General features: G+C 42.7%; 1 protein-coding gene across 2 annotated transcripts in view; it reads left to right on the top strand.

Annotated features, from left to right (window-relative positions):
* Window positions 1-24,987, top strand: part of FANK1 (fibronectin type III and ankyrin repeat domains 1) — a 1,042,588-nt gene that overhangs the window by 750,581 nt on the left and 267,020 nt on the right. The window contains exon 6 of one of the 2 annotated variants that reach the window (XM_044056181.1): window positions 22,380-22,445. The exons of the other annotated variant lie outside the window; for it this stretch is intronic. Within the exon in view, the coding sequence (XP_043912116.1) occupies window positions 22,380-22,445 (66 nt within the window). The remainder of the gene's footprint in view (window positions 1-22,379; window positions 22,446-24,987) is intronic. 2 annotated transcript variants of the gene reach the window in all.

Genomic DNA, 24,987 nt, shown 5'->3' with positions numbered 1-24,987 from the left:
AGTTCAGTAGGCTTGTTGTAGTTTTCTCTCAATAGGTGCACTGAGTAGCTTGTTCAGTATCTCAGCCCAAAAGGTGCATAACTGCACAATGGTATAAAATTTAAACTGAAGAGACTTCCACTGCAATGGTAACTAGACCTGTTGGAGAATACCTGCACCACCACCAGACGATCAGAGAGAGCTAAGAACTAATGTCCCTCTGCTGCTTCTGTTATCAGTAGTAAAATATTAGCACTAATATCAAATCATGATCCTGAGACACTGTAAGAGGCTGTCTAGAGATTGGTAGTCTTTAGAAAGTTTAATTCCAACAAATTAGCGTGGGAGAGGGTAATTCTGTAAGTATTGCATTGTTCAGCTAGCCAGAGGAAAGACATTAAAAGTGAGTGTAACTAAAGTTTTATCAGTCTATGGGGAGGAACTTCCCAATATGATCTTATAGTGCTGTGACTAAGAGTGGATGAAATAAGGCTGTGAGAAGCTTCTAGAGTTGCATTGACATAAGGGATAGGAAACCTGAGAGACACTGGCTTTAAAAACACTCGTAGAGCAGGACAGGCACTTTCTCGCAGAGCATAACTTGCCCTATTATCTTAAATGAAAACGCTACTTTTCATCTCCTCCAATAATTCAGATAGAGTTATTCCTTTTGCAGATAATGCAGCACAGATGTTTGCTAACTGACCCTAGCCAATAATTTTCTGTTAAAACTCTAAGAAGAACAGAATAAAAGAAAAAAAAAACTAATTTAAAGTAAACCAGACTGCAGTAAACAAGAGGAAAATACAATAATATAATAATGTAAATATGCAAACTAGAAGTCAAAAACAATTCTAACTAGTCAAAGAACAGCTGGAGCTGGCAGGTCACATAGAGTAAGCCTTATTTAGTTCTTTATACTTTAAATAAAAATTATACTTCTCAGCTCTTCCTACAATGTAGGTAGAGTTAATCATGCTTTGAAAAATGTGATACAAATGTTTGCTAACTACTTTAACCAAGATCAGGAAGGGCATCCTTGTATGTTGTTCTTTCTTTGTTATCTACTCCCCTTTCTTGTCTTAAATAACTTATAGTTTGAGCTTCTGACTAATTTATGTTCATCATTAGATGTCCTTCTGTTGTACTGTAGCTGTATTCTTAACATGAGAGATTCCCCGCCAAGGGCGGCCCAATGTCAGGCCAGTATACCAAAGCCTTTAATTACCTTAAGGTATGCCGTACGTCAAATGTATGCTCCTCTGACACGTAGGACATAAAGGTGACATCCAGACGTACCATTCTCAGCACTTCTCTGCCGCCAGTCCGAACGCCATCTTTGATCGTGGGTCTACTCACCTGAGTTGTTTGCTGGTGTATCAAGTCGTTCAGGTAAGTGCCCCAATGGGGTTTTTTCTTTCTTATTTCTGCTGCTTTTTGTTGTGGGGTTTTACATTTATTTATTTATTACTTATTTTCAGTTTGATGACCAGGGAAGTCCCCTGGGCCAAGAAGAGCCTGTTTTCAGTGGAGGCCTGGGGAGAAAAGCTCCAGTGACAACAAACAAAGAAGACGTCAGCAGCATGCAAACCATACAATCTTAAAAAGTAATTTACAGAGTGTAAAATCTTGCAAATAAGGAAATTGCTGAAAATTAAATATTAACAAAGTGTGCAGTAAATGTAAAAGATGAAATATATTAAATCAACCAGGGGGAAAGAATGTGAGTGCAGTATAGCTGCAGGAGTAGGTTAGCAATGCTTAGTGTAATCAGAGAAAGTTAGTAGAGAGGATGGAGGCTTTGATGGAGAAGTAAGAAGGAATTAGGTGGGAAGGGAACATAAGCATTCCCACTTTGATGAAAGGCAGGAGTAGAGGAGGGATTTAAAGTTGGAGTGGTTTTGAGTATTTCGGAGGGAGGGAGGAAGTGGGTGGAAGTGAGTTCCATAGTTTAGCTAAGGAGCAAGACAGGAGAAGGTGACCTGGGGTCCGTAAAGCTTTGTAGATTTTAAGGAGGTTCTGATTTTCTGATCAAAGTGAACGATTGGGAATACAGGGGTTAAGGTAGTGGAGAGGGAGGGAGAGCTGGGTGACTTAAATATAAGCTTGTTGGTAGTGGTAACTTTAAGGAGATTCAGGTAGTTAAGAAACTCGAGCCATTGCAGAGAATAGAGGGAGATGCAGTGATGGGAGGAGTTTCCAGAGTTAGTGGCAAATTTGCAAAGTTTGTTGTAACAGGCTTCCAGTTTGGTTTTTAAGTTGAGCTGAAGATTAATGAACAGAGGAGCCTCATACTTGAGAGAGGGGAGTAGGTAATAGGAGGCTAAGGTCCATCTGGAGGAGGGAGTGAGGTAGCGGTTATGCCTATATAGGAGTCCTAAATTTTGGTGTTTTTTTATGTTGGTTTGGATGTGGGTATCAAATTGTAGTTGTTCATCAATAATGACACTGAGCAGTTTAGCATGAGGCCCGATTTCAATGGGGACATTATTCTGACTTATTATTTTTAAGGAGTTTTTGTCAATGGTGGAGTTTTTTGATGGTAAGAAGATTATTATTTTGAAGGAGTTTTTGTCAATGACGGAGTTTCTTGATGGCGAGAAGATCATTCGTTTTGTTTTATTAGCGTTTAGGGCAAGGTGGTTGTTTTGCATCCAGGTTTCAGTACTTGAGAAGTCTGATTGGGATTTCTGCAGAAGGTTGGAAGGAGACTCAGATGTATAGATGATTGTTGAATCATCAGCATACTGGATCAGTGTGGTTTTTGAAATGGAGTGGTGAAAGTTATTGATGAATATATTGAAAAGTAAGTGGGCCATGGACAGAACTTTGGGGTACACTAGTAGGGGTGTCTAGGAAAGATGAGGTAGAATGTTTCCATTTAACAGCTTGTTGTCTTTCTGAGAGGTAGCTAGTGAACCAGGCTGTGGTGGAAGGGGAGAGATTAAGGGATGAAAGATGAAATAGGAGTATTGGATGGGAGACAGTGTTTAAGGCTTTGGAGAGGTCTAGGAAAAGGGTGGATATGATTTTGCCAGAGTCACGTGCATGGTTAATGGTCTCAAGGAAGGAGAGGAGGGCAGTGATGATGCTGTGAGAAGGACGGTATCCATGCTGTGTTGGGATGAGGAGTTTGTTATGAGTTAGATATGGCATCAGTTGAGAATGAATACATTTTTAAAGGAATTTTGAGAGTGGAGAAAGAATGGCAATAGGATGGAAGTTGGTGGTGTCGGTGTTTTTACTACCTTAGTGAAGTGGAATACTGAATGCTTGTCTCCAAAGTGAGGGGAACATAGGATTCTTGGATGGACCTGTTTATTATAATGCAGATAGGGAAGGCTATGCTGTTAGCAGATGATTTGAGAAAGGATATAGGTAAGTTATCTAGTGCACTGGAGCATTGTTTCAGTCTAACCAGGAGTTTTTTTTTATTGTGCTCATGGGAATAGGATTGAGGCTGAAAGTAGGGGTATTGTTGGTAGAATTTGTAGGAGAACCGAGGGGAGGAGGGGGAGAAGTTGGAGATGAGAAAGGGAAGCTGGCAGCAAGTTTGGCTATACATTCCACAGCAAAGGTGTTAAATAAAGAAGCTGTTTCTTGATTTGGCGAGTTAGGGTTAGGGTATGGATTGTCTTTACTGCCAGGATTAAAAAGGGAGGAGATAGAATTCCTGAATTTTCTAGGGTTGGTAGTGTGTTCAGATTGAAGCTTGGAGTAATATGCTTTGCAGTCTCTAGTTATTAATCATGTCATCCAGAAAAGGCAAATGCCAGTGTGGGAAACAGATTCCACATAAGGACAGTCACGAGTAGTGCTTGTTTTGCTTAGGACCTACTCATGATCATAAAACTTGCAATATTTGTCAGCCTTTTGTGTATAAGTCTTTACAAAGTAATCTTTTCTCCTTTGCAATTTACTTGGAAAACCAGCGTCTCAAACTTTTAGTGAAAGATGCTATGGAGGGAACTTCTAGGCCTGATGTGGAGTCTTCATTGAAGAGAAAGGCCAAAAAACCTAGATCGGACTCTTCCTCTGCACCTCCTACATCAGACGTCTCTCTTGAGGTTAATGAAAGCCTGGAGGTTTGCCCAATTCTGGGGTCGGATTCCTTGGCTGAGACCATTTCGGAGACCGCCATGGATCTGACAACAGACACATTTTCAGAGGCATTGCAGATATTCATTTCAGATAGTCAGAACCTGGGGGGGGGGTCCTCAAATTCTGGTGAGGGAGTTCCAATGACAGTTATTGAGTGTAGGCTGACATCTAGCCCTTCCAGGTTTCATAAGGCAGACATCCAGTTTAAAAAGAAACAAAAAACAAAACATATTTCTTCAATAATCACAAGAAGCCAAAACTAGAAAAAAATATTGTCCAATAATCACAAGAAGCCACAACCATAAAAAATATTGTCCAATAATCACAAGAAGTCATAACCAGAAAAAACATACTTCTTCTCCCAGGGACCCTCAACATTTTACCCAGGGCTTATTTAATGCCCTTATGGCCCTGAAGCCTCCTTCAGGTTTTTCTGTCCCTGCTCCTCCTCAGACATCTTTCCCCTCACAAGAGAGTAGGGATCAGAATTCTTCTGATGAAGAGGTTTCTTCAGATGATGAATCCTTGGCTTATTCCACCCAGATTCCATCCCCTCCAGAGTATGCATCTCCTGAAGAGGAATCTACCAGTCCAGAATCTCCTATTGAGGAAATTACTTTTGGAGATACCATTGCTAAGATGAGGGAGTTCTTCAAGTGGGATTGCTCCCAAGTTTCAGATGTGCAAAAGAGATATTATGAGCTCCTATAAATGGAGTCTCCCTCAGCATCTGCTATTCCTCCAGTTTTGCCTGCTTTACTGGATGCTTTCTCTTCAGAATCTCATGCTCTGGATTCACACCCCCTGCTCGTAAGAAGCCTATCATTTTTATAAAGTGCCTAATAATTGCAAATTTCTTTACAAGTGCCCATATGCTGACCCTTAGGTAGTTTCTGATGCTTCAGATAAGCCTTCCAAGTTACTGCCCTTCAGTAAACTCCTTCCTTCTGATAAGGAAAGCAGGATTATGGAAAGACTGGGAAAGAAAGTCTATACTTCTGCCACTCTTGCCTTTCATGCTATTAATTACCAAACTCATATGACTAATATATTTTGATTCTCCTTTCCCAGGCTACTCGAGTTATCTCTGACTATCCAGATTCTGAGGACAAAACTTCAGCCTTGTCTTTGTTAGGGGCTTCCTCACAGGTAGCTCTCCTTTCTATTAAGTGCAGCTATGATGCAGCAGAAGCTTCATTTAGAGATGCTGTTTCAGGATGTATATTGAGGCGGTATTCCTGGCTAAGGCTTCATCCTCTGCCAGATGACATAAAAGCTAGGTTGATGGATGCTCCTCTGGATAGCAATGGCTTGTTTGGTACTGCTGCTGCTGATTTAAGTCCTTGCAAGAGAAAGGAAAGTAGTTACAGGACTTGAAACATCTTTTTGTTTCACCTGTGCCTAAGTTCCAAAGTAACTATCCTTCAAAGCCAGGCCTGTCCTCCTCCTAAAAGTAAAAAAAAAAAATGGAAGGAGGGTTCCTCCAGCTGAAACTACTCAATCTTCTTCTGCTGAAAAGCAGCCCTTTCCTGACAAGCAAGGTAGTATCCAACTATCATGCTCCAACCAGCCTCATTCCTGTCTTGCTTCGTCTTTCTCTGTCTCTTCCAGTTTGGTAAAGTATAACCGAAGACTCGTGGGTTCTTTCCATAATTTGGAAATCCCTTCCTCCTTTCATGTGAATTCCTCAGCCATTTCAGGAATAGTTACATTTACTCCCAGAGGTGCTTTGAGAACTGTTACATCAGAGAACTGTTCAAGAGGTTCCATAGGCTCAAAGGGGAAAAGAGTTTTATTCCAGAATGTTTCTGGTCTCCAGAAAGGAGGATCCTTGGAGACCCATTCTGGATCGTTCACACCTAAATACCTTTCTGAAGGTTCCTTTCTTCAGACCTTGTTCCCTTTACTCCTTACTCAGGCTTTCATGGCTTCTCTGGATATCAAGGATGCCTACCTTTGCATACCTATTCATCTCCTTTTCAGGAAATTTTTACATTTCTCTGTTGCTTCCTGGCAGTTTCAGTTCTCTGCTTTGTCCTATAGCCTCTCTGTTGCCCTAACGGTATTCATCAGATGCCTAGCTCCTGTGATTGCTTTTTGCAGGCTTCAAGGCATTCAAGTAGTCCCTTCCTTGGATGATCTCCTGTTTCAAGCATACTTCAAAGACCTTACTGCAAATTCTACACTTTGCCATTCCTCTTTTGCAAAGTCTGGGATTCACAACACTTTGTTTTCCTGGGTTGCAAGATTCAGGCGGTGCCTATGATGGCATCCCTGCCTCCGCCAAAGGCTTTGACTCTCATTTCCTTTTTTCAAAATCTTCTTTCTCTGACCTCTATCACAGCCAGAGAGTTTTTGAGACTTCTGAGATTTATGGCATCCACCATCCCTATGTTACATTTAGCCAAACTCCACGAGGAAATTTCAGTGGTTCCTGAAGTCAGTCTGGCAACAACATGCACATCCCCTAAATTTTACAGTTCCTCTTCTTCCCTGCCTAAAGAAAGAACTTATCTGGTGGATTCAGCAGTTGTCTTTGAACCCAGGTATTCCCTTCCATTCCCTCTTCCATCTCAAGAACTGTTCACAGACGCTTCAGTCATACATTGAGGAGCAGCCTTTGGCACTATGAAAGTACAGGAGGTCTGGTCTCGTCTTCAGCAAAATTAACACATCATTGTCAAAGAGATGAGAGCACTTCTGCTGGCCCTTCAAGATTTCCATCTTCTTCTCTCCCCAGGGCCTCTCAAAGTGTTTACAGACACGACCACCACAGTCATGTAGTATGTAAACAAACAGGGGGGAACAAAATCTTACCTTCTTTGCAGGCTAGCTCTCATGGTTTGGAAACTTGCAGAACAGTATCATGTGACTCTTCAGGCAGTTTATATTCCCTCAGGTCAAAACTATGTGGCAGACGCTCTGAGCTGGTCTTCGACAAAGTCCCACTAATGGATGCTTCACAGGGGATGTGTTTCTGGACATTGTCCACAAGTGAGGTACTCTTCAAATAGATCTATTTGCCTCCCCTCTGAACAGACAACTTCCTCAGTTTTGTGCCAGAGTCCCAGGTCCTCTAGTTTGGAAGGTGGACACCCTCTTTTTTCTTGGAAGGGGATGTTTCTATATGCATTCCCCCCATCTCATTCTGAAAGTTGTGTTCAAGATTCAACAGGACAAATGCAAAATTTTGCTGGTGTCTCACTTTTGGCCAAGACAGCATTGGTTCTCTCTTCTTCTGCATTTAGCCAAGGGCAATCATCACAAGTTACCTCACAGAGTGGATCTACTCACACAAGGCAAAGGATGTCTAATCCATTTTTAGACAGGATTCCCTGTGGGGAAATGCCTTTCAAAATGTTATTTCTTATGAGAAAGTTTACTTTTCTATTACAAAATGTAGGTTGGGGCTTGGGGTGGTCATTACAAACTTTACCTTAAAACTTACTTTTCTTTTTCAGTCAGGTTGTACCACTGACTATCAAAGGATTACCTACTTGCCTATCTGAGGCATGGACCAGACTTTGGGTTTTCCTTTCCTAATTTGAAAAAAGAAGAAAGTTGTACAGGAGCCCTCAGTCTTAAAGCCACCCTCCTGTTCACCTCTGCCATAGTCATTCCCTATATCTTGGACTGCTCATCATTTTCATTAGATCCCTCTGATTTTCCTCCTTGAGAAGCTATTAAGAACTGGGAGACAACTTCCTCTCCAACTGTTTGGCTGTTCTCTTCTGGCAAAGGAGAACCACACTTGTCAGTGACAAAGTAGGGAGTGGACTATACCATGAAATTGTCCTAAAGAGCTTGATTCCCAGGGAAGGGACTGGTCTTTGGGTCAGTATTTTTTTCTGGGGAAGGGTCTCCCAGAAAAAGAAAACAAAATGTTAGGCATTTTTCTTCTTCTGTTTCATATAATATAGACAGGGAAGATGGGCTGAGTTTTAGAAAGGTTTATTTCTATCTTTTCAGTCTTTGCCTATTCTAAGTCTTCCCTGAATTTTAAAATAAAATTATTTTCCTCACTCTCGGATTTTGACTCTCAGTCTGAGGGAGCAGGAATTAGATTTAGATTGTATTTCACAAGTTACTGTTCTCAGTCTGAGGAAGCAGAAATTAGATTTTGATTGTGCTTCTCTTGTACCTGAGCTGTAAGATGAGAAGTCATATTGTGATAAAAGTTTTTCTTCAGATTCTCCTCCTGAAGAGTTATCTTTTTACGATACTATTGCCAGAATGAGAGTCACTTTAATGGGAGCAAAAAAAAAATATCAGAATCGCAGCAAAGGAAAGGTGGATTTTCTTCCTGCCTTGCCAGCATTAGATGATAGTTTACAAGACAGTCAGTCTTCTTCCTCCAAGAAGTTTATTAAGTTATGTGAGAACTCTCAGACCCACAAATTTCTGCTTGTCATCCCTAGATCAGACACCACTGAAGTGATTTCTCTGTCAGCGTTGTTTTGCCAAACATATTTTGGCAGCTAACCCAGTTCCTTCTGACAAATATAGGAAAGTATTTGATAGGTTTGTGAAGAAAGCTTATACATGTTCTTTGTGTTTCACTGTTGCAGTCATCAAACTTGGGTTATCTGCCTGCAGGTAGACCTCAGTCAGCCCGAATACCAGAGGCTTAGTATTTCTGCGTCAGTTGCTGTCGCTCCAGGACTGACATCAGGTCGTCAGGGGTATAAAAACAGGCAGCCGACGCCATTACAGTAGTCTTTCTTGTCGAGGAGCCCGAAGCAGAAGCAGTTCACACGAGTGCCAGTCGGCTGCTACCTGAGTTTTCGTTTACGAATTGAATCATCCTGAAGTCTTCTAAAGCTAAGTACCCCCCTGGGGATCTTTTTTTCTTGCTCTAACCAGTCTCAGAAAAACTTAACAATTGTCTTGCCTGTGGAAAGCAAATACCACATTGAGATTTTCATTCTTACTGCGTCATCTGTTTAGACCCAGACCACGACATACCTCGCTGTCCATTTTGTGCCTTGTTCAATGCCAGACCATTCATCGTTGGGCCCTTTTTGTCGCTAAATACTTTCGTTCTCGATCTCACTATTCTGAAATGGCTTTGGTAAGCCATTCGGCTACCAATGTTCCAAAAAAAGTAAGGATAAAGACAGAGACAGACCGTACAGGTCCAAAGCTGCCGACGATGCTTCCGTTAAGCTAATCGCCAGTTCTCCGGTACTCAGTGAGGTGCTTTCGCAGCCCCTGATGTCCGCTTCAGTGGATTCGCAGGCTTCTACCGAGACCCATTCGGAGTTTGGTATGCCGCGAGACTCTTCTTCGACTCTGCAACCTGCAGATGTCTCTACCTTGGATCGGTCTGGAGCCGCCGAGCAGGCACCGGCTTATAAGGAAGTTATTCCCACTACCGATGTTCGACACAAACAACGACTTCAGTTCTGTCTAAAACCACCGAATTTCTAAGGCCAAAAGTACACGCTACGCCTAGAAAATTGACGACCAAAGTGCATGCACCTGCTCCCTTGCCACAACATCAAATGCTTAAAATGGCAGAAGACCTTATTATGCTGATTAGGGGAAGTCAGCCTTCCCCTGCTAAGAGAAAAAGAGATCACGTCCCCAGCAACTTCAACAGACCAAGAGTCCGACAACTCTGAGGGTCCTGACTATGAAGACATGCCCTTATCTGCTTATGAGGATTCAGATGCAGAGGAATTTATTCCCTCTGCTTCTCTTTCAGAGGATTTTTCTTTGGTGAAACCTTACATACTTTAAGAGAGCATTTCCATTGGGAATGCCAAGACTATCCTCAGTCCAAAAAGAGACTCAGAAAATATCTAGACTTGCCACAACATAGGCCTTTAGCAATACCCCCAGTCCTGGAAGTTGTTGATGATGTCTTTATGGAATCCAGTCTTACTCTTGATACTTTACCCCCTGCTCCTAGGAAACCAAACAGGTACTACAGAGTACCTGACTCTCACAAATTCCTTTTCAAAAATCGTACAGCTGACCCAGAGGTCATTTCTCAGGGGCCTAAAGGTATCAAAGCAACTACAGCTAAGAATCCCACCCCTTTGGACAGGGATTCCAGAGCTTTGGACAGATGGGGTAAGAAATTATATACCTATGCAGCTCTCGCCATTAGGGCTTTCAATTGTCAGTTTCACATGCTGAAGTACTAAAAACAAATTATGGAACTTATTAAGCAAAAAATAGCTACCTTTACAGACTGTGCAGAAAATAAAGAATTTCAAGAGCTTATGCATTTTACAAGCCAATTAAGCAAGCATACATTGCAGTGTGGCTTTGACACCCTAGAAGCATCTTGCAGGGCAGCAGTCACTGGTTCTGTACTGAGAAGGCATGCTTGGCTTAAGGAGCAGACCTTGCCAGACCATGTCAAATCAAAGTTATTAGACGCTTCTTTGAACAAGGGCAATCTGTTTGGCACCAAAGCAGAAGAGATTCTTAAAAGATGGAAGAAAAAGCTAAATCTATGCAGACAGTCAAAGAATTCTTGCAAGTACAGCCTCCTAGATTCAGTAGGCATTGCCCCTCGAAACATTGGTCCCTTCCAGCCCCCTCAAGGCCATCTCAAACTAGACCCAGGGGAAACAGACCCCCCCCCCAGACTACAGTCTCAGGGTATGCAGATATCTAAGCAATGGAGGGCCTCCACCTCTAAACAGGGAGTGCTAAGCTACCCCCTTATGGAAAGAATTCCCAATGACTTCTCAGCTCCACTCCCCACCTCTGTCCAACTGCTTGTGCCCCTAGAAGGAAAACCTGCCCATCATGCAAAAAACTGGATTTCCATCACCAAAGACAGATGGGTCCTCAACATTGTATCCCAGAGGTACAAATTTTACTTCCACTGACTGCCAACCCCAAAAGGGTTCCCAGACCTTCCTCCAAACCATGGGCAGAGGCACAAAACCAAGTTCAATCCCTGATGTCTATAAGGGCAATTCAGTCTGTTCCTGCATAACAGATAGGTCAAGGATTCTATTCCAGACTTTTCCTGCTACCCAGAAAAGAGGGCACTTTTCACCCAATCCTAGATCTTTCAATTCTCAACACCTTCCTGGTGGTACCAAAATTCAAAATGCTCACCCTGCAGCAGCTTCTACCTATGCTAGCCAAAGATGCCTGGTTAGTCACCATAGACTTAAAAGAAGCCTATCTGCGCATCCCTATAAGGGAGTCATGCAGGAATTATCTATGCCTGCAGGCCCTAGGGTTCATGGCCTCATACATCCTACTAATTCCATATGCCAGACTGCATATGAGGAAACTTCAGTGGTACTTAAAAAGTCTTTGGTGCCAACATTCTCAGGACCTGGAAACCATCAGTCCTATCGTACCCTGTCTAAGGACAGAGTTTATTTGGTGGGTAGCAGCATGCAACCACAACAAGGGACTGCCCTTTACTCAACCCCACTCCACCCAGACCCTAACCACAGATGCATCAGACTATGCCTGGGGGGGCTAACATGGATTGCAAGTGCATTCAGGGCCACTGGAGCCCAAGTCAAATTCATCTGCACATCAACCAAAAAGAGATGCTAGCTGTGCAGCATGCTCTGACAGCTTTCAGATCCCTACTCTCACCAGGACACCTGCTAATAAGAACAGACAACACCACAATTATGTGGTACATCGACAAGCAGGGGGGGACCCACTCTTACTCACTCTGCAGGCCATGGCCCTGTGGAACACGACCTTGGACATGCAGGTCCAGCTATAAGGTCAGTTCCTGCCAGGCAAACAAAAGTTACTGGCAGACGACTTAAGCAGAAATCTCGTAGACCCACACGTGTGGAAATTAGAGCCCAACATCTTCAACCTTCTGATTCAGAAATGGAGGACCCCAGAGGTGGATCTCTTTGCCTCCCCCTGCAATCACCAGCTCAGCAAATTCTGTGCCAGGACACCTCACAGCAGGGCCTGGAATGTGGATGCCCTATCCTTCCAGTGGGTAAATCTCTCAATCTATGCCTTTCCCCCTCTGCCCCTTCTCTCATGAGTATTGCTCAAGATAAGACATGACAGACCAAGGACAATTCTGATTGCCCCGGATTGGCCATGCCAGCACTGGTACCCACTCATGCGCAGCCTGTCACCGGTGCCTCCCTGGCACCTACACCAGAACCCAACCCTGCTCTCTCAGCAGAGGGGACAGATCTTGCATCTGCAACTGAAAACCCTAAATCTTGCAGCCTGGCTTATTCCTTGAATTCTCCCCCAGTAACCAGCCTAAGCAAGTAGGTGCTGGACGTCATTCTTGAAGCCAGAAGACGAAGTACAAGGAAATCCTATGCTGATAAGTGGAAAAGGTACTGCTCCTGGATTCAATCTAATGGAGAGGATACAACTCTGCCCTACCTGCCTTGAATCCCGGATCACTTAGCAGATCTACTCCACAGGGGCCTATCCTTCTCCTCCATTAAGATCCATGCCTCTGCCATTTTGGCATATTACAACACTGAGCCACCTCTCTTCTCTCATCCTCTTATCAAACAGTTCCTGAGAGGAACAAACAACTTAAGGCTGCCAAGGAGAGCACCCACCCCTGCTTGGGACCTTAACTTTGTACTGGGAAAGCTCACGCTTCCCCCCTTTGAGCCTACAGTGTCAGCAGAGTTAAAATTCCTCTCTTGGAAAACAGCCTTGCTTCTGGCCATCACTTCAGCTAGAAGAGTGTCTGAGCTACAAGCACTTATGGCTGTGGAACCCTTCATTATTTTCCATGATGACAGAGTTTCCCTCAGGACTAACCCTTCCTTTATACCTAAAGTGATGTCCAGTGTGGCTCTCAACCAATCTATCCATTTTCCAACTTTCTTCCCTAATCCTGAGAATGAAGGGGAAAGGATTCTGCACTCCTTGGACATGAACAGACAGCTCCGATTCTACCTTGATAGGACTAAGCCCTTCAGGAAGTCTGACCAGTTACTAGTCAGCTTCTCACCAGGGGCAGAGGGCAAGGCCATTTCAAAACAAACAATTTTCAAATGGATAGCACACTGCATCCATTTTTGCTACAAGCACCATGGGAAACCAACTCCTCAGGGGGTCAGAACACATTCCACTAAGGCAACTTCTACCTCTGCAGCATTCCTCAGAGGAGTCCCTACCAGGGACATCCTGGATGCTGCTACCTGGAGTTCTTTACACACCTTCACCAAGAATTACCACCTGCCTATCTTTTCCAAATCCAGGGCGGGTTTTGCAACAGCAGTCCTGCAGGGCATACTGGCCAGCCCCAACTCTTCTTGACTGCCTCCACACTTCTTCAACTTTGGGAATCTACCCAAGTGAGATGACTGCAACAGTGAAACACGAAGAACATAGTACAATTGTGTACACTTACCATAAATGTAGATGTTCGAGTGTATTCACTGTTGCACTCCTGGTTTCCCTCCCTCCAGCCGCCTTGTCTCTCTCTCTCTCTCTCTGTCTCTCTCTCTCCTCTCTATGTCTACTACTTACCCCTTTCAGGGGTATTAGTATTGGTATTTACTTTTTACTGGTAGTGTTTTCCCCACCATAACTTAGCTCCCTATTTGGGGGGGCTCCTGACATTTGGGGCAAGAAAAACTGTTGTAATGATGTCAGCTGCCTATTTTTATACCCCTGACGACCTGTTGTCAGTCCTGGAGCAACAGCAACTGATGCAGAAATACTAAGTCTCTGGTATTCGGGCTGACTGAGGGCTACCTGCAGGTAGATAAACCAAGTGTAATGACTGCAACAGTGAATACACTCGACCATCTACATTTATGGTAAGTGTACACAACCGTACTTTCTTTCGCCTTAGTCTTCAGGTTAGTGAACTGTCAGTGTTACATGTCCAAGTTTCTACTGACTACTTTTGATAATATGGGAAAGTTAATTGCTTGCTTTCCTTCTTCAGAGGCTAAGGCATCTCTGAATTCTATAATATCCTGTGTGTTGCAGGTAGCCAAAAACTCTTTAAATTGTTCTTATGACACTGCTAATGCAGTATCTAGAACGGCTGCTATTGGTCAGTGATGAGAAGATTTGCCTGACTATATTCCCAGAATTTACAAGGGGATGTGAAAGCTGAGATCTTGAATGTCCCTGGATAAGTCAGTATTTTATGGGCTTTCCTCTGCTGAGGTCCCTAAAAGATTTGAAGAAAGGGGAAAGTTAATTCAGGGAATTACCTAGATTTTTGACCCCATGCCAAAATACAATAAAAACTTTTCTTCCATTTCAGGTTCCTTTTATATGAAGCAAAATTAACAATCTCAGCAAGCTACAAGTAAACAAAATTTCTGAAAACAATGGAAGAGAGATTCAAAAAAGAAGGGATAATCCTCCAAGAACCAAGGACAATCTAAAAAAGCAGACTTATTAGATACCCCTTCAAGTGTTTTCAACTCCCCACCCTGGCATTCCGGTAAAGCTGACCCCAAGTCTATGTCTTCACTTCTCTGTGTTGCAACAGATAACCTCAGACATTTGGATTCTGAGAATCATTCAAAAAGATATTCAGTAGTAGGATTCCCTTCCTCCTTTTCAAGGGATTCCTCTGCATCTATCCAATCCAATCAAGCTCTTTCGGTCACATCAAATAGTGAAAATGTTCTATTCAAGAATCTTTGAGGTGCCAAAGAGAGGAGAAACTTGGAGTCCTGATCAAGACTTTTCTTTTCTAAAGATTCACATTAAAATCCCAAAATTAAAAATGATTTTTATACAGTCTATATTGCCTGTCATGCCACCTGTTAGTTTTCTAGTAACTCTGGATTTAAAAGATACTTATCATCATATTCCAATACTCAAAGATTTCAGACACATCTTAATTTTTGACTGTGTCTGGTCCACATTTTCAATTTTCTGCTTTACCCTTTGCTTGACTACAGCTTATAGGTTCATAGGTTCCTAGGTAGCTACTAGGCTATCGTCCCAAGGGCCTACGTAAGCCTAGCCAACAAGGTTCCCTGGCTTATGCCACCCAAGAAAGTTATTTTCCTGTGCCACTGTCGAGCAGAGGCACAGAAGTGATCCCTGGGGTGTATTTCCTATTTCCCATCCACTTATCAAGATTTTTCTTGAAGAGTGCTAATGAAGAACTTTCCTTGACATAGATGGGTAGCCTGTTCCAGAGTATGGGAAGTCTCTGGGACAGGAATCTATCCCTCCAGCATGTCCTGTTTATTGTGGTGACAAGGTTTAGGTCCCTAGAGTGTATAGCTCGGAGGGATTGGGATTTCTTTAGGGGTAGCATGTCCAACAGCTCTGGGTTTGACATAGCTTTATATGTTAGGCAGAGATCATCTTGGAGTAGCCGATATGCTATGGAGTAAAGCTGGAGTTTTTTTGAGGCGGTCAGTGTAAGGCATTTGTTTGGGGCCAGTAATCCTCTTTGTGAGGTACTTTTGTGGCCTTTCCAGCTGCTGCAGATGTCTTATGAGGTACATTCCAAAAGGGGCGTTGTACTCTATAATGGGTCTAATGAGTGTCGAGTAGAGGGGAACAATGACCTCCTTTTTTCCTGGATGGGAATCCTTTTATGATGAGGTGTGCCACATAGAAGGACTTCCTGACTACTGTGATGATGTGACTATCAAAGGAGAGACTACTGTCCACCTGGGTCCCAAGGTCTCTTATCACACATTCAGTGTTAAGTAGATTGCTGCCTATGTGGTAGTTCATGGATACAGAGTTTTTACCAAAGGGGATGACACTGCACTTTTTGGCATTGAACTTGAGGCCATGGCTCTGACATCAGGCATCTCTCTCAGCGAGGCCCTTCTGTAGGATGTCCACATCATGTGGGGACTTGACTATGGCTCCTAGTTTGCAGTTATCTGCGAACTTCGTTAGCCAGAGGCCTTCTGTGTTAGCTTGTATGTCAGACAAGTAGATACTAAACAGGAGAGGTCCCAGGACGGAACCCTGTGGTACTCCACTTGTCACTGCTTTGAGGTCAGATTTGGAGTCTGCAACTTTTACAGTGTGGGTTCTGTCAGTAAGCCAGTTGGCAACCCATCTTGTGACGTAGGGATTTATACCTAGTTTAGTGAGTTTAGCTATAATTCCAGAATGGGGGGTGGTGTCGAAAGCCTTGGTGAGGTCAAGATAGGCTGTGTGAACCACCTTACCCTCATCTACGGCTTTGGCGATTGCCTCAAAGAAGTCAATCAGGTTCAGGAGGCATGAGCTGCCTTTCACAAACCTGAACTGGGTGGGATCCAGAGTTTGGAGGTTACCAATGTCTTTGTTTACGAGTTCTATGATGATACATTCCATGGCCTTGCAGACCAGGCTCATCAGGCTAATAGGTCAATAGTTCCCGGGATCAGTGGTGGCTTCCCCTTTGTGGAGTGGGATAACTGTTGCTGTGTGCCATTCAGTGGGCACAAAGTCTGATGCAAGGCTATTATTGAACATGGTGCTTAAGTGGGGAGCCAGTTCGTTCTGAAGTTCGTGTCCGGTCCCATGGATGCTGTGTTTATGGCTTTAGAGAGTGCACCTTTTACCTGCGTAGTTGTGATTACAGGACTCTGCATTCTTCCTGTGTGGATATGGGCCCTTTGGGGGGGTGGTGGGGTAAAGTTATCACTGAACCTGTCTGCCAGGATGTTGGCAATATCAGTTGATTCTGTAATTTTTGGACCTTTGTGCTGTAACTCAGAGCAGATCTGGGTGTTGCCATCGAGATTCTCGACATAGCTATAGAATGCTTTGTGGTTGTCCTTAGAATTAGTGGCGATTTTGTTTTCGTAGCTAACTTTGGAGGATCTTATAAGGGATCTCAGCTTCTTACTGAGGCTGACCAGGGAGCTCCTGCACTCATGGGATTTTACTCTCTTTTGCAACAGTTTCTTCCTTCTGTTGTACAGTTTGTTTATGGCAGGGGACCAACAGATTGGCTTCCTTTTTTTGGAGGATAGCATCTTGGTTCTGTTTGGGATAGCACGATCCATGCACTCGTGTAAGTGCTTATAGAGTGCATTTGTGTAGGATTCTGCATGGGTGTCATGAAGTTCACCACTTCTGTCTTAAGAAGCATGGATTTGGCTTTGGAGAATTTTTTTACCGTGGTTTCCTTAATGAGGGGTGGGGGTGGGATGTGGATATCAAGGGTGATTAGCTTATAGTCAGATCGGACCAACAAGGAGCTGACTTCAGGTGTGGAACACCGGTCACTCATATTGGTAATGACAAGGTCTAGGACATTGTTGCCCCTGGTGGGGATGTGGATAAGTTGATCCAGGGCATTGGAGTTTATGAATTCCAGAAAGCGTTGAGCTAAGGAGTTGGTACACGAGTAGTTTTCCCAGTTAATGGTGGGGTAGTTGAAGTCGCCCATTATTAGGGTGTTTGGTTGAACCCTAATATTTTCCAGTACATCAAGAAAAGAGGAGTGGGAATCCAGGGTTTTGCCCAGAGTTAGTTGCACTTGTATAACCTTGGATGCATTATACTGAGCAACTAGTCTGGAGGTATAGATATCCTTAATGAATATGGACACACCTCCGCCTTTGGTGTTTCAGTCCAGGTTACATGGCCGAAAAGTGTGGTATGAGTTATAGCCTGGTAATGTAGGGGTGCTCTCTGGAGCCTTGAACCAGGTCTCAGTCACTGCACAGATATCGATGTTCTCCATTTTAAGGAGTGCCTCGAGTGAGTGCATTTTGAGATTTAGACTTCTAGCATTGAGTAGCATTACCCTCAGTTTTTGCTTACCTGTTCCTGTTATGGTGGTTAATTTGTTATTTGAACCTTGCCTAAAAAAGGCACTATAGGGACAGCAAGAGCCTTAGCCAGTATCCGGAATCCCAGGGGTGACAGGTGCAGGCCATCTGTGGCAAAGCAACGTGGTCTGTCAACCATGTCATCCCAAGCAGACAGATACTGGATCCCCTTAGAATGACACCAGAAGCTTAGCTAATTGTTGTAGTCAATCATTTTGTCCTTGTACTGCAGTATCATTTGGGGTGATGGCAGAATGCTACTCAGGGCTAGGGTCATACCTGCCTGGGCTACAAGATCGGAGAGCTCTTCCATGTCTCTTTTCATATAGTCCAGGTAGGTACATCTCAGGTCATTCACACCAACATGGACAATGACAGGGTCATATTTGTACTTGTTGTGGAGTGACCTGAGTGCATGGGTTATGTGGCGGAGCCTGGCACCCGACAGGCAGCTGACAGTAACCTTCTCCTTGTTTAGCCTGGTGAGTGGGACATCAGTGTGCCTGACTATAGAGTCACCTATGACTAGTGTGTTGGGTACGTTGTTTTGTCTTATTGACTGTGGTTGAGTGGCACACTGAGTCTGTGGGCTATGTGTCATTTGGGTTGTGTTGATGGAGGTTGCTTGTGTTTCTACTGTGGAGGTCTCTGTTGCTTAGACAGATTATTATTGAGAGCCTCCACAAATGTTTTTGTGTTACTATGTGTGGATTTTAGTGGTGTAGATTTAGTGAGACTATGTGATGAGTGTGGTGTGGTGCAAATGTTTACCTTCTCCTCATGACCGTCAAGTTCAGTCTTGGTTGGAGAGAGCTTTACCTCCAGTTTGCTAGATAAGTGCATCTCTCACAGGTTCTAGTTTTGCGTGGTAGGAGGAGAGGGTTGTCTGTGTACATGAGGCAATTTCTACATTGCCTCAAGATGCCCAGATTCATCAGATAGACAGGAGAGAACACTGGGAGCTGACCCTTGGACATGCCTGAATAAAAAACTATTTTCCTCTAGATAAGTGAGGAAAGTGAGTACAAGAGCTGTTTTTCTCTAAGCAAGTGAGAAAAGTAAGTACAAAAACTATTTTCCTCTAGGTAATGAGGAAGACTGAGTGCTATAGTAATTAGTAGCTTATTTAGTGCTTACAAGTTCTGAACAAGTGCTGAGCATGAATAAGCAAATTTAAGTGCTAAAAGTAAGAATCTGTATCTGCACTAGATGAGTTACAGGACAGTAATAGTGTTCAATAGTGTTTACAAAATGCCTGGATATAGTAATAGCCTTTTTTAGGCTATAGGACATTCACATTTTGCTTATTTAGACTGCCTTATTTTTGCATATTCTTTTATAAATTGTCATGAATCTCTGGATTGGGTCAAGAACTTTTTTCTCAGTCTGGAATTAAAAGTGAACATAGAATAATCTTTTCTCATTCATTCTCATAGGATACTGTTCCTGGGATGTCATCCTTCATGATGGGCTTTCCTCCTCATGACTAAGTAAAATTTTATAAGGAACAGTTTCTGATGTTCTGCAATCAGTCTCTAACATCTGCTAGGGAATATTTCATGATTCTGAGTTTCATGGCTTCTACAGTTATGATTCCTTTGGCCAGACTTCACATGAGAAAAATTCAGTGGTGGTTCTGAACATTTTGGAGCTAACACCAGCACCCGTTATCATTTCCAGTTATAGTACTGATATTTGTGAAAAAAGGAGTTAGTCTGGTGGGTGGACCTGTTATTTCTCAACTCAGGTCTTCCGTTCTCCTTTTCAGTCCCTACTCAGACTATAACTACAGATGCATCAGACTTTGCTTGGGAGCTGTTTCCAAGGGGGTGAAAGTTCAGGGTCTGAGAAACAAGTTTAAAAGACTTACACACGCAAATGTCAAAGAAATGATGGCTCATAAAAAAGCTCTCATATCTTTAAATCATCTTTGGGCTCCAGACCCTCTACTAGTAATCAAAGAGAACACAATGATGTGGTACATAAACAAAGAAGGAAGAAACAAGTACTACCCCTTTGCAAACTAACAGTGGTAGCCTAGTAGTTGGCAACTTAGCACAACATATTTCATCAGACTAATTATATTCTGTTAGAGCAGAATATTATTGCAGTCAAACTGGGGGGGGGGGGGACTAGGACAGGCCACCAAAAATGAAAGTTGAACCCACGAGTCTTCAGTGAATTTGTCTAACTATGGGGGGGGGGGGGTCTTCTTAAAAACATCTGTTTGCCACCATTCACTGCAGATAGTTAAGGCAATTATGCTCCAGGACTCCTTACACAAAGGCCTGGAAGTCGGATCCCTTTTCTTTCCAGTGGACCTGAATGTTACTATATGCCTTTCCATTCTTTCTTCTGATAACAAGGTTTCATGTAAAGATTCAGCAGGACTTTCCCAGAATAATTTTGGTGACCGCACTCCCATCTGGCCCCAGGCAACAGTGGTTATTCCTTCTTTTGAAAATGGCCAAGAACAGTTACCACAAGCTTCATCATAGGATGGACTTACTCACACTGGACAGGAATTGCTTAATACACTCAACTTTCAATTTCTTCATCTCAGTACCCGGATGATAGAATTTTAATACCTTTTAGGCACCTATTTTCTGACAGTCTGCAGCAGGTATGAAAGGAGGCTACTAGAAAACCATATTTGACTAATTGGAAAAGATTATCTAGTTGGTGTCAAGGTAGTAACCAGGACCCATTTCAGGCCTAGACATCCCTGTTTCTACAATATTTGTGTGAGTTATTATCCTCTAGCCTTTCTTGCTCTTCTATCAAGATTTACCACTCTGCCATCACTGCTTGTCTGCCCATGGATGCCCCCTTTCTGCCCTGCTGCAAGTGAAGCAGTTCTTGAAATGAATTTTACACATCCTTCCACCTAGAAGACAGCTGTCTCCTTTTGGAATTTTAATTATGTGCTGGAAACACTTACCCGTTTTTTCCCTTTTGAACCTGCTCATAAGGCTGATTTGCAGTGCCAACATTGGAAAACAATGCTACTCATTGTTCTGACTTCAAGAAGAGTATCTGAGTTACAAGCTGCTATGGTGATTCAGCCTTATCTAATCTTTCTCAAGGATAGTGTAACTTTGAGAACAATGCCTTCATTTATGCCTAAAGTGATTTCAGAATTTGCCATGCGCTAGGCTATACATCTGCCTGTTTTTCCTCCAGAACCAAAAAATAATTTTGCACACTCTGGATGCACGCAGGCAACTCAGATGCTATACTGACAGGACAGAATCCTTTGGGAATTCTGATCAACTGTTTATTTATTATGAAGGCATGAACAAGGGGCAATCAGTATCGAAACAGATCATTTCTAAATGGTTGTCCCATGCTATTACTTTTTGATACTCTTACCATAACCAGGCACTTCCAGGCAAGGTCAAGGTGCATTCTACTAGGGCTTGGCTACTTCTGTGGCTTTTTAGAAAGGAGTGGAGTATAAGAGTAAGCTAGAAGCAGCAACTTGGTCATCTGTACATGCTTTCATCAAGCACTAACAATTAGACTCTTTCTTTAGGCTGAAGAGCAAGCTTTGCTAGAACTATTCTTCAAGGGCTGCAGGATTCTGATCCTTCTTTCTCCTCTTTTTTCTTTCTACACTCTGGTATTCTACCCATATAGCTTGGGCTACTGCAATAGTGATCTAAGTATGAACATGGTAGAGTTGCGTAAGTAAACTTAACATAACTGTTGCAGTCGGAACACCTTCCCTCCATCTTCCTTATTTTGTTATATTTTATGCCAGGATGTGTATATTTTTTTCTATTTCTCTTTTTTCCTCACACATACTTAGCGTGCAGGGCTCTATCTTCCCTTATACTAAGGCAAGAGAGCTCTGAATGTTTAGTGCCCTAACCATTGACTTTATACTGCTCTTCTCAAACTATTCACCAGTTAAGGTGCAATGAAGATGCCCTTAAGCTTTGGAAGCCAGAAGGTTGTCATATCCTAGGCAGGATATAACCCATATTGTTTAGGTTGCTGCATCAGTGATCTTTTTGAACATTTGCTGTTATGGTAAGTTTGCATACACAACTATACTTTCCAATTCTGCAAAAATTCTCATTGAAGAATGATGCGCGTGTGTGATGCCCTCGCTATAACAATAGCGTTTCAAGCAAGAAAGTATGTTGCAAGCGTATACTTTCACTTCTCCAGTTCTTCTGTTGTGTTCTTTCGTGACCTACTCTAAAAATGCATACATATAGACATGGAACTCTTACCCTTGTTGCATATGATTACGAATTACTAGTAGAGTTTCTCAGTGGAAGAACTGAATTTGATGCAGGAAATGCTATGTTTATATGTGGTATGCCAACAAATACCTTGGATACACAGGGGCTACACGTTTCACTTTAATGTAGGAAGTCATACTTTTTATTAGAAAAACAAACAATGCAGATCACTAATGAAAGTGAGTGTAAAGTCCAAGTGTTATAATCTGCTACAAGATCTACTGCTTACATGAGTGCTTCATACCGCTTCACTTTCTAACAATAACAAAGATGAGATGTGCAGTATTTTCTAACAATGTTTTGCCCTCATGAATATCAAACTACTAGCTATTCATTTTTCTCCTAGAATTGTGCATGCGCTGATAGACCATGGAGCAGACGTGACATTGAAGAATGGCAGTGGGAAAGACAGGTATGCAGGGATGCCTTTTAGATGTCATATGTTAAAATTTTCTAGTTTGTCATACTGTTTGTCCCCTCCCTCTTAGGCACTGGAGCCTCTCAGTTATTGTACTATTACTCCTCTCCCACTCATATTCCTATGAGAACAAGAGGTTGAGGGTATCAGCATGTGAATTCATGGCATCTACTATCTCTGAGTCGTGCATCTTCATTTCCATGCTATATTTAGGCACCTGTTATATAAACTCTTTAAATCTCAGTTTGAAATGTCTCCTTATCATTGACCAAGAGACCCCCCACTGTTATTACTTTATGTTCATTCACTTGCTTAGAGTCTGAAGATTCAGGTCTCTGTTAACGCACCCAGTTTTTCTTCTTTGTTGATTTTTCTCCCTGAGTAAAATGTAAATCCACTTTTTCTTAACAAAGGGTGGGTGGGAAGGGTGGCCTAATGGTTAAGGTGTTTGCCTTACAAACACAAGGTGCAGGGTTTGAGTCTCACAAGGGATAACTGGCTAGGCTTAAAATGGCTCACAAGGGCAGTTAGCCTAGTACTAATCTATGAATCTATGAATCTATGAATCTAAAACACATACCTCTATGTAGCTTGAAGTATTTTGCTTTAAACCACTGATGTAACTTAAACTGTGGAATGAACAAGGAGCATATCTTCTCTGTAGATCTCCATCACTTGAAGCTTCCTACCCAATTGTACATCATAACTCTTTTTCACCATATTAAACATCTGGCAAGTCAAATAAACCTGTTACAGATGGAGCTTCTGATATAACTGTCTGAAAATGAGTACTGTATTTCCTATTTACAAGTAAGCATTTTCAGACCTACTCGTGACACTTAATGACCTGAATAATTAAGTGACATCTTGATTTCTTTCAAATTTAGTGCTTCGAACATGAGAATAAAATACATTATACTCTGCCCTAGTGTCTGGTTTAAACACCATATTGATTATTCGTTTTTAACTTCACTGTCCAGATTTCATTTGTTCTTCATGTTTCAGATTTTCTGCATCACATTCTTATACAGTATTCACTTTGTTAGTGGAAGCAGCTCAGAGGCTTCACAAGAACAGCAGCTGGCCTTCCAGCTCCTTTCTAATATACACTTCCCCTCTGGGTGAACCTTTCCATACAGACAATATTTATCTTTAATATGTTAATAAGTTTAATATATACGTGTGTGTGTGTTTGTGTGTGTGTGTGTGTGTATATGTTATGGTTGCATTAACAGACCCATAATTATTACCTAATGACTGCTTCCTGTCTGTGACTGCTGTTTTTAGATTCTGCTAGAATAGGGGCTTATTTGATGTAGAAATGCACTGTTTGTGTAAACTTTATATTTTTTGGAAGCTTTAAATGTGGGGAAGTGTTTCATTTGAGTAGGGCGACAACAGAGCATATGGTACTTGTGTTCTTGTTGTGGCAACATGTGATAGTGTTCAATCTCGCCGTTTGTTCTTACACATGGGTTCGGAGCCGATCCTCGGCTCCGTGCCGGCCTCTTGCAAGCTCTGCATCGAGAAGAAGCTCGAGACAATCTAATACCACAATCCCCCTCTGCCTTTACCTTAGATCTAGTTTGCCGCTGCTGCATACGCATCGTTGGGAGCTAGCTCGAGAGTCTAAGCTAAGATATAACTTTATTTTGTTATATTTTATTAGGATTCTATTTCTATTTGATGTTTTTCAGTGTTAACTGTATGATTGTGTAGTGATCTCGTTAAGTTATTGGTACCGTTAACTAAAATTATCGGTTAAATATTTGTCGGGGCCTACACCCTTCATAAATTTACCTAGTTAAGGAAACTTTTACCGGATTTGACAATTTTCATCGGATTTGACTAACTTTATCGGATTTGACTGTTTTACTGGATTTGTCTTTCTTCCCTCTAATGTCTGAGAAGGTGAAGTCTGGTTTCAAGCGTTGTCAGTGTGGCCAGAAAATGTCAGTCACTGACAACCATAGTTCCTGCGTCTACTGCCTTGGCCCTCTCCACTTACAAGAGGATTGCTCCATCTGTCACTCTTTTAGTGGGAGGGTCATGACAGATAGGCGCAGGAAACTAATGGACAGAGGTCTATTGAAACCTTCTTTCCAAGAGGCTCTGGATGCTTCTGACCAGGCATCAAGTCCTCTAAGGAGTCGAAGACGTCGGAGCCTAAGTCATCGGCTCCGAGCTCTTCATCAAAGGTTAGATCACCGGTTCCACAGACTTTGGGGCCGAGTGTTCAACTGGTATCGGTTCCTGAGCCTCGAGTCTTGGAACCGGTGATGGAGCTCCCTCCTTCGACCTTATTGAGGTCGGCTCCGTCTTCGGTTCCTTCGACCCGTTCTTCCTCCAAACTTTCGGATGTCGATGTGGATCGCATGGTGCAGAAGTTATTGGAGCATTCGGCCCTCTCTAAACTTATTTCGGTTTCCACCCAGTTGGTGTCGAAACTTGAAGGCCTCCCTGTATCTCCATCCATTCCTCCTCCGAGACCGATTCAGTCTTTGGAGCCGGAAAAGGCTGATCTACTGATTGTGGA

The sequence above is a fragment of the Protopterus annectens genome, chromosome 14.part0, assembly GCF_019279795.1.
Source record: "Protopterus annectens isolate FY-2018-M chromosome 14.part0, PAN1.0, whole genome shotgun sequence".
NCBI lineage: Eukaryota > Metazoa > Chordata > Ceratodontiformes > Protopteridae > Protopterus > Protopterus annectens.
The sequence above is the reverse complement of the archived record's forward strand: the minus strand, read 5'-3'. Positions and strand labels throughout refer to the sequence as shown.